This window comes from Schistocerca cancellata, chromosome 11 (genome assembly GCF_023864275.1).
Source record: "Schistocerca cancellata isolate TAMUIC-IGC-003103 chromosome 11, iqSchCanc2.1, whole genome shotgun sequence".
Classification (NCBI taxonomy): domain Eukaryota; kingdom Metazoa; phylum Arthropoda; class Insecta; order Orthoptera; family Acrididae; genus Schistocerca; species Schistocerca cancellata.
Window position 1 is genome coordinate 147,807,114 of NC_064636.1, and position 13,451 is coordinate 147,820,564.

General features: G+C 44.9%; 1 protein-coding gene across 1 annotated transcript in view; it reads left to right on the forward strand.

Annotated features, from left to right (window-relative positions):
- LOC126108372 (ankyrin repeat domain-containing protein 65-like) overlaps window positions 1-13,451 on the forward strand; it is an 81,507-nt gene that overhangs the window by 9,528 nt on the left and 58,528 nt on the right. Inside the window, exon 3 of the mRNA XM_049913586.1 lies at window positions 6,765-7,901. Within this exon, the coding sequence (XP_049769543.1) occupies window positions 6,765-7,901 (1,137 nt within the window). The remainder of the gene's footprint in view (window positions 1-6,764; window positions 7,902-13,451) is intronic.

Genomic DNA, 13,451 nt, shown 5'->3' on the forward strand with positions numbered 1-13,451 from the left:
TACAGATTGAACGTGCGTTGCGCTATCGAACAACTGCACATCGGGTGATTCATGATAATTCTGAGTCGACACCTAAGTCTACTGCGTTTTTGCCTTACGTAGGAAACACTTCCAACAAGAACGGTCGAATTTTACGGAAATACGATGTGAAATGTGTTTTTCGACCTCCATCTAAAGTTAGAGTCCTGTTAAGGATGATCTTGGTCTGCGTAAGGCGGGTGTATATCTCATTCCTTGTAGCTGTGTATTGGTCAAACTATCTGGACCGTGGAGGACCGATGTACTGAGCATAAACGGCACACACGATTACAGCAGCCAAGTAGATCTGCTACTGAAACTTCCTGGCAAATTAAAACTGTGTGCCGGACCGAGACTCGAACTCGGGACCGAGTTCGAGTCTCGGTCCAGCACAAAGTTTTAATTTGCCAGGAAGTTTCATATCAGCGCACACTCGGCTGCAGAGTGAAAATCTCATTCTGGAGATCTGCTACTGCCAAACATTGCTTGGATACTGGTCACCTTATGTTATATAACAACACCGAGATATTGGCATGCACGTCCAGCTATTGGGACAGTGTTATTAAGGAGGCAGTTGAGATTAAATTAGCGAGCAACCTCGTTAACAGGGATGGAGGTTTCTGTTTAAACTCTGTTTGGAATCTGGCTCTCTCCCTTGTCAAAAAACAGAGGGACAGAGTCAATGCTACCTCACCTGCGAATTCGTAGTCTCACTATCGATTGCTCTGACTTTGGTCATCTTTGGTGGTACTAGTGTTCAGTGTGTGTGTTATCTTTGCTGCATCAGTCCGAGAACCGAGGTTTCAAATTTGCATGTATGTCGCCTGTCCGTTGTAGCTGCCTTGAAAATGACGGGGTATTCTCCCGCCGAAATATCGGCGGTCGCTGAAAGTGTTACCTCGCTGAATTCTCGGAAGTTATTTTAAAATTCTGAATTCTGTATGACACTCACTAGCATTAAAAAAAGTACTTTATAAAGCCTGGTTGCGTCGTATAATGGATATGATAACAGTCTCTCACGCAGGAGATTGTGGGTACGAATATCATCAGGTACACAAATTTTTTTCTATTTTTAAATCTTTATCGAAATTACTTTGACCATTATTTTTACTCCATTAGTTGGTTAAAATGTAATTTTAGTTAGTGGCTAGGATAACAGCCTCTCACACACAGCAGATTGTGGGTTAAGCTCTCTTTAGCTGTTCTTTCCCAGTCGGAATTTTCGTGTACAAAAATTTTATTTTATTTAGCTGTTATAATATTCAATTTTTTGAAAATTCCGATCTAACAGTTAAAAAAAGAAGACATGACGTAATCCATTTATATATGTGCAATGGTGTGAAAAATGTATTTTTGTTAGCAGAAGTAGAATTTTTTTCGTGGTAACCACCATACAAACATGTAAAACATAAACTAAATACCTATTACACTGTGGACAAAATAACAGATGAAAATTTAAATGAAAGACGGGTTTATAAGTAAAAAGAAATTCAAGCAAAATGAGAAATAGATATAAGAAATGCAGTAATGTGGACGAAAAAACAAGGTGATAAAGCAAAAAAGTTTGAATTATAACCTAAATACCTACTGCACCGTGGACAAAATACCAGAGATGAAAATTTAAATGAATGACGGTTTACAAAAAAAAAAAAAAAAAAAAAAAAATTGAAGCAAAATGAGAAAAATATATAATCAATGCAATAATGTGGACAAAAAACAGAGTGATGAAACACAAGAAATTAAATCGAAATTAATACATAAAATAAAAACACAGGAGCAAAGATTTCAAGTGGAGAAAGAATGATAGTAAGAAAAATTAGATCAAATCAAGAAGTTGGTATCATGATTAAAATTATGTGACAAAGGAATGAAATTTAAAAAATACATTTACATCAATTAATTGAATAAAAATGATGATCAAAGTCGTTTTGATAAAGATTTAAAAACAGAAAAAGTTTCTGCACCTGGCAAAATTCGAACACAGGACCTCCTCGTGTAAAGTTGTTATCCTACCCATTACAGCACACAACCAGACTAAATAACATAACTTTTTTAATTTTATTGAGTATAACACAAAAATCCGCATTTTTTTCTTGGCAGTTACCTGGAAAAGAGGGCCCACTTTGGTGAACGGCGGCAGTGTGTGATAACTGGGATCTTAACCTACACCATCGTATAGATAGTTTCAAAAAGTCAGTTGCATCGCTGTGGATCTCTCCGTGTGAGGCGGGCTGGTGATCTGCAAGCAGACAGCCCACCCCTAGCGGACTACGGTGGGCTAACAGTCTGCCGCGTACGCGCCTCTACTCTCAACTCTTACAACAGCCATCTAGTTTCTGTACAAGTTGTATTTCACCTCTACTACCTTCACAATTTCAAAGAGAGTATGCCAGTTACCGTTGTGAGAAGATTTGTCTGTGTATACAAACACTAAACATATATTTGCTTTTCCATAACTCTCTTCTAAGAGAAGTCCTAAGGTCAGTATTGCCTTGCATTTTCCTACATTTCTCCAGAATCCAAACTGATCTTCCCTGATGTCGGTTTCTACAAATTTTCTCACTTTTCTGTAAAGAATTTGTATGTGTATGTTGCACCCATAACTTATTAAATTGATAGATGTTCACACCTGTCAGCACCTGCTTTCTTTGGAATTGGGATTATTCTATTTGCCTTAAAGTCTGGGGGTATTTCGCATCTCTCATACATCTCGCACACCAAATGGAATACTTTCATCACAGCTGGTTCTCCCAAGGCTGCCAATAGTTCTGACAGAATGTGGTCTGCTTCCTGGGCCTTGTTGCGACTTACGTCTTACAGTGTTCTGGCAATTCTCCTCGCAGTATCATATTTCCTATCACATGTCCCATCTCATCTTCAACTACTTCCTCTTACGTTTGTATAATACTGCCACCCTCAACTATATCTCCATTGTATAGACCCTCAATATACTCCTTCCGTCTTCCATCTTCCACCTTTCACCTTTCTCTTCTTTGCTTAGGACTGGTTTTCCATCTGAGCTCTTAATACTCATACGCCAGCCGGAGTGGCAGAGCGGTTCTAGGCACTTCAGTCTGGAACCGCGCGAATGCTACGGTCACAGGTTCGAATCCTACTTCGGGCATGGATGAGTGTGATGTCCTTAGGTTAGTTAGGTTTAAGTAGTTCTAAGTTCTAGGGGACTGATGACCTCAGATGATAAGTCCCATAGTGCTCAGAGACATTTGAACCATTTTTTATACTCATACATCTGCTTCTCTTTTATCCAAAAACCTCCTTAATTTTCCTGTAGATGATGACTATGTTTCCCCCAATAAAACATGCTTCTAAATCTTTATCTTCGTCCTCTAGTCATTCTTTCTTACCCATTTTGTACTTCCTGTCAATCTCATTTTTAAGCACTGCGTTCCATTTCACACGCTTCATTACTTGCAGCTGTGTATTTTCTTCTATCGTCAATTAAATTAAATATCTTCCGTATTATCCAATGCTTTCTGCTTCCTCTGCCACTCTCAACAACTTCTGGTTCTTTAAACTTATCCAGATCCCATCTTTTTAGCTTCCTTCTATTTTTCAGTTTCATCAGTTTTAATCTACAGTTTACACCGAATAAATAGTGATCAGAGTTTCTCATTTGCCCCTGGATATGTCTTACAATTTTAAATCTGGTTCTCAGATTTCTGTCTCAGTTTTATATAATCACTCTGAAATCTTCTGGTGTCTCTAGGTCTCTGCCATGCTTACAACATTTTTTCATCATTATTAAAAGTGTTAGTGATGATGAAATTGCGGTCTGGTTAAAATTCTGCCAGGCAGCTTCCTCTTTCGTTCCTTTCCCCCAGTCCATATTACCTACATTGTTTCCTGCTCTCATTGTTACGAATCCCCTCTTACATTTATGGTTTTGTCTGCCTTAATATCTGAATAGTTTCTGTTATCTCATTTCTTCAACCTCTTCATCACCTGTGGAGCTTGTTGCCATTTAAGCTTTACTACTGTAGTGAATATGTCCTTTGTGTCTATCTTGACATCCACTATGCTGTTAATAGTAGCTTACCCACATTGCTGTTTCCTTGGTCATTATTAAAGCTACTCCTTCACTTCCCATATTTAATTTTGTATTTATAACCCTGTATTCACCTGATCAAAAGCCATGTTCCTCCTGCCACTCAATTTCATTGTTTGCCACTATATCTTTAACCAATCGATCCCCCTTTTTAAATTTTTTTAATTACCTGTCCAATTTTGAAGGGAAGTTCATTCCCCCTTCTGATCCAGTTTTGTTTCTGCTGATAACTACATCCTCTCGAGTAGTCCCCAACCAGAGATTCGAATGGAGCATTTTACCCAAGAGGATGACATCATCTCTTAAACATACAGTTCAACTCCTACAGTACAGCTATCTGTACTGCTGAAGCAGGCAAACCTCCACAACAACAGTAAGGTCCATGGTTCATAGGGCGGGGGGGGGGGGGGGGGTGATTCAGTGATATAATTAGTTATAAATGCAATGGGCATGGATCATCAATATCAGAGCATGGATATATGAAACTGTGTCAGATGAATTACATTTATCTTTGCAGTAGGTCGATGGTGTCTAGATATGCCATCATGCAGGCAAAGCTGCTCAAAACAAACTGCGGATTCTGGCTGATGAGGTAGTGTTATGTTGTGGCAGACATTCGCCTGGGCTTCCTTCTGACCTATGGTAGTAACTGAAGCCACTGTGGCAGCTGTGGACTATGTACACATTATGGCAAACTATTTGCATCTACTCTTGCTCTACCTCTTCCCTGACAGTCATGCCTTTTTGTAGTAGGATAACTGTCCATTTATCAAGGCCAGAATGACACTTCAGTAGTAGGGGAGAATGATAATGAACTAACTTTGATGTCTTAACCGCCAAAATTTCCTGATATGAACGAAATTGGAGACATTTGGGCCACTATTGGCTGTGCGCTCTGTACCCACAGACCATTCACTAACAGAGCGCAATATTCGCACTTATCTAATTATACAGAGATTTACACTGATCAGTGTTACAGAAAGAAGAGCAATGCAGATCTATGATTTTATACACTATGTGATCAAAAGTATTCGAACATCCCCCAAAACACACGTTTTTCATATTAGGTGCATTGTGCTTCCACCTACCGCCAGGTACTCCATATCAGCGACCTCAGCAGTCATTAGACATCGTGTGAGAGCAGAATGGGGTGCTCTGCAGAACTCAGGGACTTCGAACGGATGTCACTTGTGTCGTACGTCCGCACGCGAGATTTCCATACTCCTAAACTATTGTGTTGGCAGAAGAGCCAACACCGTGTTGCTAGAGGAGGCCGAAATGCACGCCTTTAAGCTCACGCAGGCTGGCGTGAGGTCTGGAACAGTTATAGGGGTTGAATTTAGTAAAAAAAGGAGGTAACTGGTAGAATACTTAACTTTAATCCACAATTGGTGAACATCTCTCTTGACTGTACATGCTTCACAATCTCAATATAAACTGGTAATGGCGCCTGGCTAGGTCGTAGCAAATGACGTAGCTGAAGGCTATGCTAACTATCGTCTCGGCAAATGAGAGCGTAGTTGTCAGTGTAGATCGCTAGCAAAGTTGGCTGTACAACCGGGACGAGTGCTAGGAAGTGTCTCTAGACCTGCCGTGTGGCGGCGCTCGGTCTGCAATCACTGACAGTGGTGACACGCGGGTCCGACGTATACTAGCGGACCGCGGCCGATGTAAAGGCTACGACCTAGCAAGTGTGGTGTCTGGCGGTGACACCACATAAACATCCCTAGGTCTCTGTTGCGGATGTGAAGTGGAAACGTGAAGGGACACGTACAGCACAGAAGCATACAGGATGACCTAGTCTGTTGGCTTACAGAGACCGCCGGCAGTTGAAGAGGATCGTAATGTGTAGCAGGCAGACATATATCCATCACACAGCAATTACAGACTGCATCAGGATCCAGTGCAAGAACTATGACATGTGGGAGGTCAGAAAACTTAGATTTCATGGTCGAGCAGCTGCTCATAAGCCACCCACCACGCCGGTAAATACCAAACGACGCCTCACTTGGTGTAAGGAGCATAAACATTGGACGATTGAACGGTGGAAAACAATTGTGTGGATGGCAGGGTGTGCATATGGTGAATACCTAGTGAACGTCATCTGCCAGCGTGTGTAGTGCCGACAGTAAAATTCGGAGGCGGTGGTGTTATGGTGTGGTCGTATTTTCTTTGAGGGGGCTAGCACCCCTTGTTGTTTTGCGTGGCACTATCACAGCACAGGCCTACATTGGTGTTTTGAGCACTTTCTTGTTTCCCACTCTTGAACAGCAATTCGAGGATGGTGATTGCATCTTTCAACACGAATGATCACCTGTTCGTAATACACAGCGTGTGGCAGTGTGGTTACACGACAATAACATCCCTGCAATGGACTGGCCTGCACAGAGTTCTGACTTGAGTCCTATAGAACACCTTTGCGATGTTTTGGAGCGCCCACGTTGTGACAGGCCTCACCGGCTGACATCGATACCTCTCTTCAGTGCAGCACTCTGTGAAGAATGGGCTGCCATTCCCCACCTTCTTCCACCTGATTGAAAGTATGCCTGGAATTTTCAGTAAGGTGTCCGGATACTTTTGATCACATAGTGTAACTACTCTTTCACCTCTAGAACGGTTTTCTTTTCTATGAGATGTTTGTGTTTTCAGTACTATGTCATAATTTCACTGTTTTGTGCAGGAGCTGGTCTGCATACGAGAAGGGCTGTGGGCTGATCGAGGCAGCTCAGAAGGGACAACTGGATCAACTACGAACACTGCTCGCAGCGGGTGCGGACCTTAGGGTGACGGACAGGCAGAAGAGGACTGCTTTGCACTGGGCAGCAGGCAGGGGTCACCTCAAGATGGTGAAATGTCTGCTGGACGGTGGGGCGCAGCCGGACGCCACAGACAGGTGGAAAAACGTGGCTCTGCACTGGGCTGCACGGGAGAGCCACGCAACTGTTGTGCGGCTTCTGCTGGCGTCCTCACCTGACCCCAATGTGAGAGGGGAGGACAGGTGGACAGCATTGCACTGGGCGGCGGAAAATGGTTGCACCAGGGTGGCGACTGTGCTGCTAGATGCAGGGGCAGACAGGGAACTCAGGGATGACGATGGGGACACGCCTCTGCACTGCGCTGCGTGGAATGGCCACACAGCCGTGGTGCGACTGCTGACTGCGTCTGCCCCCCACCCAAATGTGAGGGGTCAGTACGGATGGACACCACTGCACTGTGCAGCAGCAAATGGCCGTGCACAGGTGGCGACTGTGCTGCTGCAGGCAGGAGCAGATGTAAAAGTGAAGGACGAGGACAAGAGGACTGCAATGCACTGGGCAGCAGGCAGGGGACACCTCAGAGTGGTGAGGTGTCTGCTAAAAGGTGGGGCACGGTTGGACGCCACGGACAGGTGGAAGACTGTACCTCTGCACTGGGCTGCGCGGAAGAGCCGCGTGGCTGTCGTGCGGCTGCTCTTGGCGTCTTCACCTCACCCCAACGTGAGGGGGCAGCGCGGGTGGACGCCACTGCACTGGGCGGCAGTATATGGTCGCTCAAAGGTGGCGGCTGTGCTGCTCGAGGCAGGGGCAGACAGTGAGCTCAGGGATAACAGAGGGTACACACCTCTGCACTTGGCTGCACAGAAGGGCAAGGTCGGTGTACTGCAGCGGCTGCTGGCGTCCTCCTCTCAGCCCAATGTGGTGGGGTGGCACGGGGCGACGCCACTGCACTGGGCAGCAGCAAAAGGCTATGCGGAGGTGGCTGCTGTGCTGCTCGAGGCAGGGGCAGACAAGTCGCTCAGGACTGACAATGGGAAAACGCCCCTGGACATCGCTAAACGGTGGGTTCGCCTAGAGTTGGTGGAATTGTTAAGATAAATCTGTGGTGCATGTAACTAATCTACTAATGGTGCAGGAAAGATAAATTAAAGGGAGATACACGCTAACTAATGTAAACTGCAGCACATAAAATTTGTTTTGGGAAAATTGTGTGATTACATTTCTCATACACACTTTGCAAAACTGTGTAACATTCCCAAATACATGATTAGCAAAAGAAACCTCTACAATATTTTATCATAGAAACCCGCCCCCCCCTCAGCTTACACAGTGCTTTGAATCTACATGTAGAAATGATATGGCAGAAATCTGGGTCACAGTCTTTAGTTCTTAGTGGACACTAAATACACTTCTCCATAAGCACCGACATGTGACACCAGAGGAATTACTGAAACCACATTACTGGCTTATTATCAACGTGATGTACTGAGTACCTGTCGAACCAAAGAATGCTGGAAATTAAGAGGAAGAATGGTGTCAAGAGTCTACTCATATCCAGCAGACTTCCCAGTGCTACGTATCGTGAGGCTAGTAGGCATACAGACCCTGTTGGTGTAGTCATCAGTAGTCAAAATGTCGCCATCTGCTCTCCAGCTACTGTCCACATTAGCTACCTGACGGGTGTGCCACAGATATTCATACTTTGAAAATGTAAAGTTATACCACTCTGCTCAGGAACATGCAGAAACAATATTTTACCTAGATCAGTTGTGGGGCATGGTGTGTATCAAACCTTCACAAAAGCCACAGTCATCCCCTCAATGATGTTGCTTGCAGATGGGGTCTAGAGGCTGGGTTTCTCGATACTTCTCAATACGTCTCTATACTTCTCCATACTTGTACACTTGGACAGAGAGAGACAGGAACTCGGGTGGGAGTCTCTAGAGGAAAGGAGGCGTTCTTTTCGTGAATCGCGACTGAGGGAATTTGAGAACCAGCATTTGAAGTTGACTGCAGTACAATTTTACTGCCGCCAACTTACATTTCGCGGAAAGACCACAAAGATAAGATAAGAGAGATTAGGGCTCGTACAGAGGCATATAGGCAGTCATTTTTCCCTCATTCTGTTTGGGAGTGGAACATGGAGAGAAGACGCTAGTTGTGGTACGAGGTACCCTCCGCCACGCACCGTATGGTGGATTGCGGAGTATGTATGTAGATGTAGATGTAGAATCAATGCACTAAGACTTGCAATGGGGTGATATCTGCTGTTTACAATGTGCGCCAAATGCCAGATCTGCAAGGCATAAATTTAATAAGACTTTCGCTGATGGAGCCCCAGGCGACAATAAAAATTTAACCTCGCTGACAATGTTGTCTCACTGGCTTTGCCGTGCTCCTCTTACGAATATTGAGATTTACTTTCCAATAACTGGCGATTAATTTCTGTCTCCCGAGAGAGTTTTTGCACGAATAGAGAAGGAGCTGAAGAGAACAGACACCGGAATTCCAGCCATGGAGCTGTGAATATTATGGGGTATGACCGAATAGCATATGACTGGAGAGCTGAAAGTAAGACTCACGAAATCAACACAGTCACTTTCCTTCAGAATTTCAAACTGTAAGATCTCTTTCATCAGAAGGACAAGGGAAAAAGAGTATTCGCATTAGTGAAGATGAATTTTAAACAAATCGTGTAAGACTTGAGGACATAATTACAAAGAAAGAAGTCACATAGTAAACCCTGCTGCAGTACCAACTTGTGAACATGAAGTGAAAGAAGGAGGATGTGGATTAGGAAGGAGGATGTGGATTAGGAAGGAGGATGTGGATTAGGGAGGAGTTTCTGACAATGTCAATGAACCAGACCTTTCGTGAAGGCAGCTGTTGTGCAATTGGACTTTCTGCGTGATCGCCGTTATTCTGAGATTATCTATGTTTTCAAACTATAATTTAATTTCTCTTTTTTCCTCACCAGTATTTTCTATCATGTTGATCTAATACGTAAACCTGTAATAAATGTCTGAACTGCATAACGGACTGACTCAAAGATTTTTCACAGTCCCTTACAAGGTAGACAGAAGTCTAGATATTAAATGAAATGTCACAAATGGACAAGTCCAATAGAACAGTTTCAAAAGCAGACAATGAACATTTAGACACTGGTACAGTGACGCCTGGTTCCTGGAGGTCAGGAGATCAGAGAAGTTTACTGGAATTACCGCGCATCCCAAGCAATGCTTCTCAGGACGTAAAAAAGATCACAAAAACATCAGCCTGATTTTTATTTCAGAAGAAGGGTAATTACCGTGGCAAATAAATTTGCATAAGTGTGCTTTCCTTTACGTTATTATATTTTACATTACAAATGAAAGTAACCATCCGAGGGATTACAGTTTTCAGTGGTCGCCTATTCTGTATGTAGTCACATCTAATAGAATAACACTGCTGTGGTATTAGTTATTTTTAAAACCTAAGCCAATAACATACAGAAACAAGCATGTACCGTAATAGCGCTGCGACTTCCATCTGAGAGACAGTTTGCTACGAGGAAGGTCGTAGAAGTGTATCCAGACCACATACTGAATTCGGAAATTTCGTCAACTTCAGTTTTAAATTTCTCCTGCGTTTTCTCCCATTCCCTGCCATGTTAAGTTTTTATGAACTTAATATTCCTGGTTATACCATCAACATTTGTTGTCAACTGCAAAGCAATTTTCCATGCTTCATCAGTTTTCACGTTTCTATCCCAGCATTCCCTGCACTTAATGTCCCACAATGCGGGAGCAGCTCCCAGCATTTCAATGAGCTCTGTAATTAGCTCTTTAAAAAATCAGTTGCGTGATCATGGAGCAAGGTTATCAGGTAATGTTTAAACAGAGGGCTGAGGTTAATAGAACAACACTTATATATATATATATATATATATATATATATATATATATATATATGCCGGCCGGAGTGGCCGAGTGGTTCTAGGCGCTCCAGTCTGGAACCGCGTGACCGCTACGGCCGCAGGTTCGCATCCTGCCTCGGGCATGGATGTGCGTGATGTCCTTAGCTTGGTTAGGTTTAAGTAGTTCTAAGTTCTAGGAGACTGATGACCTCAGATGTTAACTCCCAAAGTGTTCAGAGCCATTTGAACCATTTTGGCCGAATATATATATATATATACACTCCTGGAAATTGAAATAAGAACACCGTGAATTCATTGTCCCAGGAAGGGGAAACTTTATTGACACATTCCTGGGGTCAGATACATCACATGATCACACTGACAGAACCACAGGCTCATAGACACAGGCAACAGAGCATGCACAATGTCGGCACTAGTACAGTGTATATCCACCTTTCGCAGCAATGCAGGCTGCTATTCTCCCATGGAGACGATCGTAGAGATGCTGGATGTAGTGCTGTGGAACGGCTTGCCATGCCATTCCCACCTGGCGCCTAAGTTGGACCAGTGTTCGTGCTGGACGTGCAGACCGCGTGAGACGACGCTTCATCCAGTCCCAAACATGCTCAATGGGGGACAGATCCGGAGATCTTGCTGGCCAGGGTAGTTGACTTACACCTTCTAGAGCACGTTGGGTGGCACGGGATACATGCCGACGTGCATTCTCCTGTTGGAACAGCAAGTTCCCTTGCCGGTCTAGGAATGGTAGAACGATGGGTTCGATGACGGTTTGGATGTACCGTGCACTATTCAGTGTCCCCTCGACGATCACCAGTGGTGTACGGCCAGTGTAGGAGATCGCTCCCCACACCATGATGCCGGGTGTTGGCCCTGTGTGCCTCGGTCGTATGCAGTCCTGATTGTGGCGCTCTCCTGCACGGCGCCAAACACGCATACGACCATCATTGGCACCGAGGCAGAAGCGACTCTCATCGCTGAAGACGACACGTCTCCATTCGTCCCTCCATTCACGCCTGTCGCGACACCACTGGAGGCGGGCTGCACGATGTTGGGGCGTGAGCGGAAGACGGCCTAACGGTGTGCGGGACCGTAGCCCAGCTTCATGGAGACGGTTGCGAATGGTCCTCGCCGATACCCCAGGAGCAACAGTGTCCCTAATTTGCTGGGAAGTGGCGGTGCGGTCCCCTACGGCACTGCGTAGGATCCTATGGTCTTGGCGTGCATCCGTGCGTCGCTGCGGTCCGGTCCTAGGTCGACGGGCACGTGCATCTTCCGCCGACCACTGGCGACAACATCGATGTACTGTGGAGACCTCACGCCCCACGTGTTGAGCAATTCGGCGGTACGTCCACCCGGCCTCCCGCATGCCCACTATACGCCCTCGCTCAAAGTCCGTCAACTGCACATACGGTTCACGTCCACGCTGTCGCGGCATGCTACCAGTGTTAAAGACTGCGATGGAGCTCCGTATGTCACGGCAAACTGGCTGACACTGACGGCGGCGGTGCACAAATGTTGCGCAGCTAGCGCCATTCGACGGCCAACACCGCGGTTCCTGGTGTGTCCGCTGTGCCGTGCGTGTGATCATTGCTTGTACAGCCCTCTCGCAGTGTCCGGAGCAAGTATGGTGGGTCTGACACACCGGTGTCAATGTGTTCTTTTTTCCATTTCCAGGAGTGTGTATATATATATATATATATATATATATATATATATACTAACATCAGCACTCTGTTTAAACATTGCCTGATAACCCTGCTCCGTGATCATGTAACCATTTCATAATCCGATTTTTGTAGCTAAGATGATGTGTGTCGAAAGAAATTACGGCTGGTACGGAGGCATATAGGCAGGCGTTTTTCCCTCACTCTGTTGGTGAGTGCAACAGGTAAGGAAATGATTAGTAGGTACCCTCAGCCACGCACCGTATGGTGGCTTCCGGAGTTTCTATGTAGATGTAGAAACGTCGAAAATTGCTTTTCATTTGACTCTACATATCTGGTGCCGACCGCAGCGCCGTATTCTGCCTGTATACATATTTCTGTATTTGAATAGACATGCCTAGACCAGTTTCTTTCGCACTTCAGTGTGTGTGTGTGTGTGTGTGTGTGTGTGTGAGCGTGTATACACACATGCACACGCACACGCGCAAACACACACACACACACACACACACACACACACACACACACACACACACACACACAGGAGGAAGTGCCAAAGAAACTGGTATAGCGATGTGTATTCAAATACAGAAATATGTATACAGGCAGAATACGGCGCTGCGGTCGGTAACGGCTATATAAAACAACAGGTGTCTGGCGCAGTCGTTAATTCAGTTACCGCTGCTACAATGGCTGGTTATCAAGTTTAAGATAGTTAGAATGAGGTGTTATAGTGGTCGCATGAGCGATGGGACACAGCATCTCCGAGGTACGTACTGTCAATATCAGGAGTCTGGTAAAACATCAAATCTCCGACATCGCTGCGGCCGGAAAAATATCCTGCAAGAACAGGACCAACGATGATTGAAGAGAACCGTGACAAGTGCAGCCCTTCCGCAAATTGCTGCAGATTTCAATGTTGAGCCATCAGCAAATGTCAGCTTGCGAACCGTTCAATGATACATCATCGATATGGGCTGTAGGAGGCGAAGGCCCACTCGTGTACCCTTGATGAGTGCACGACAGTAAGC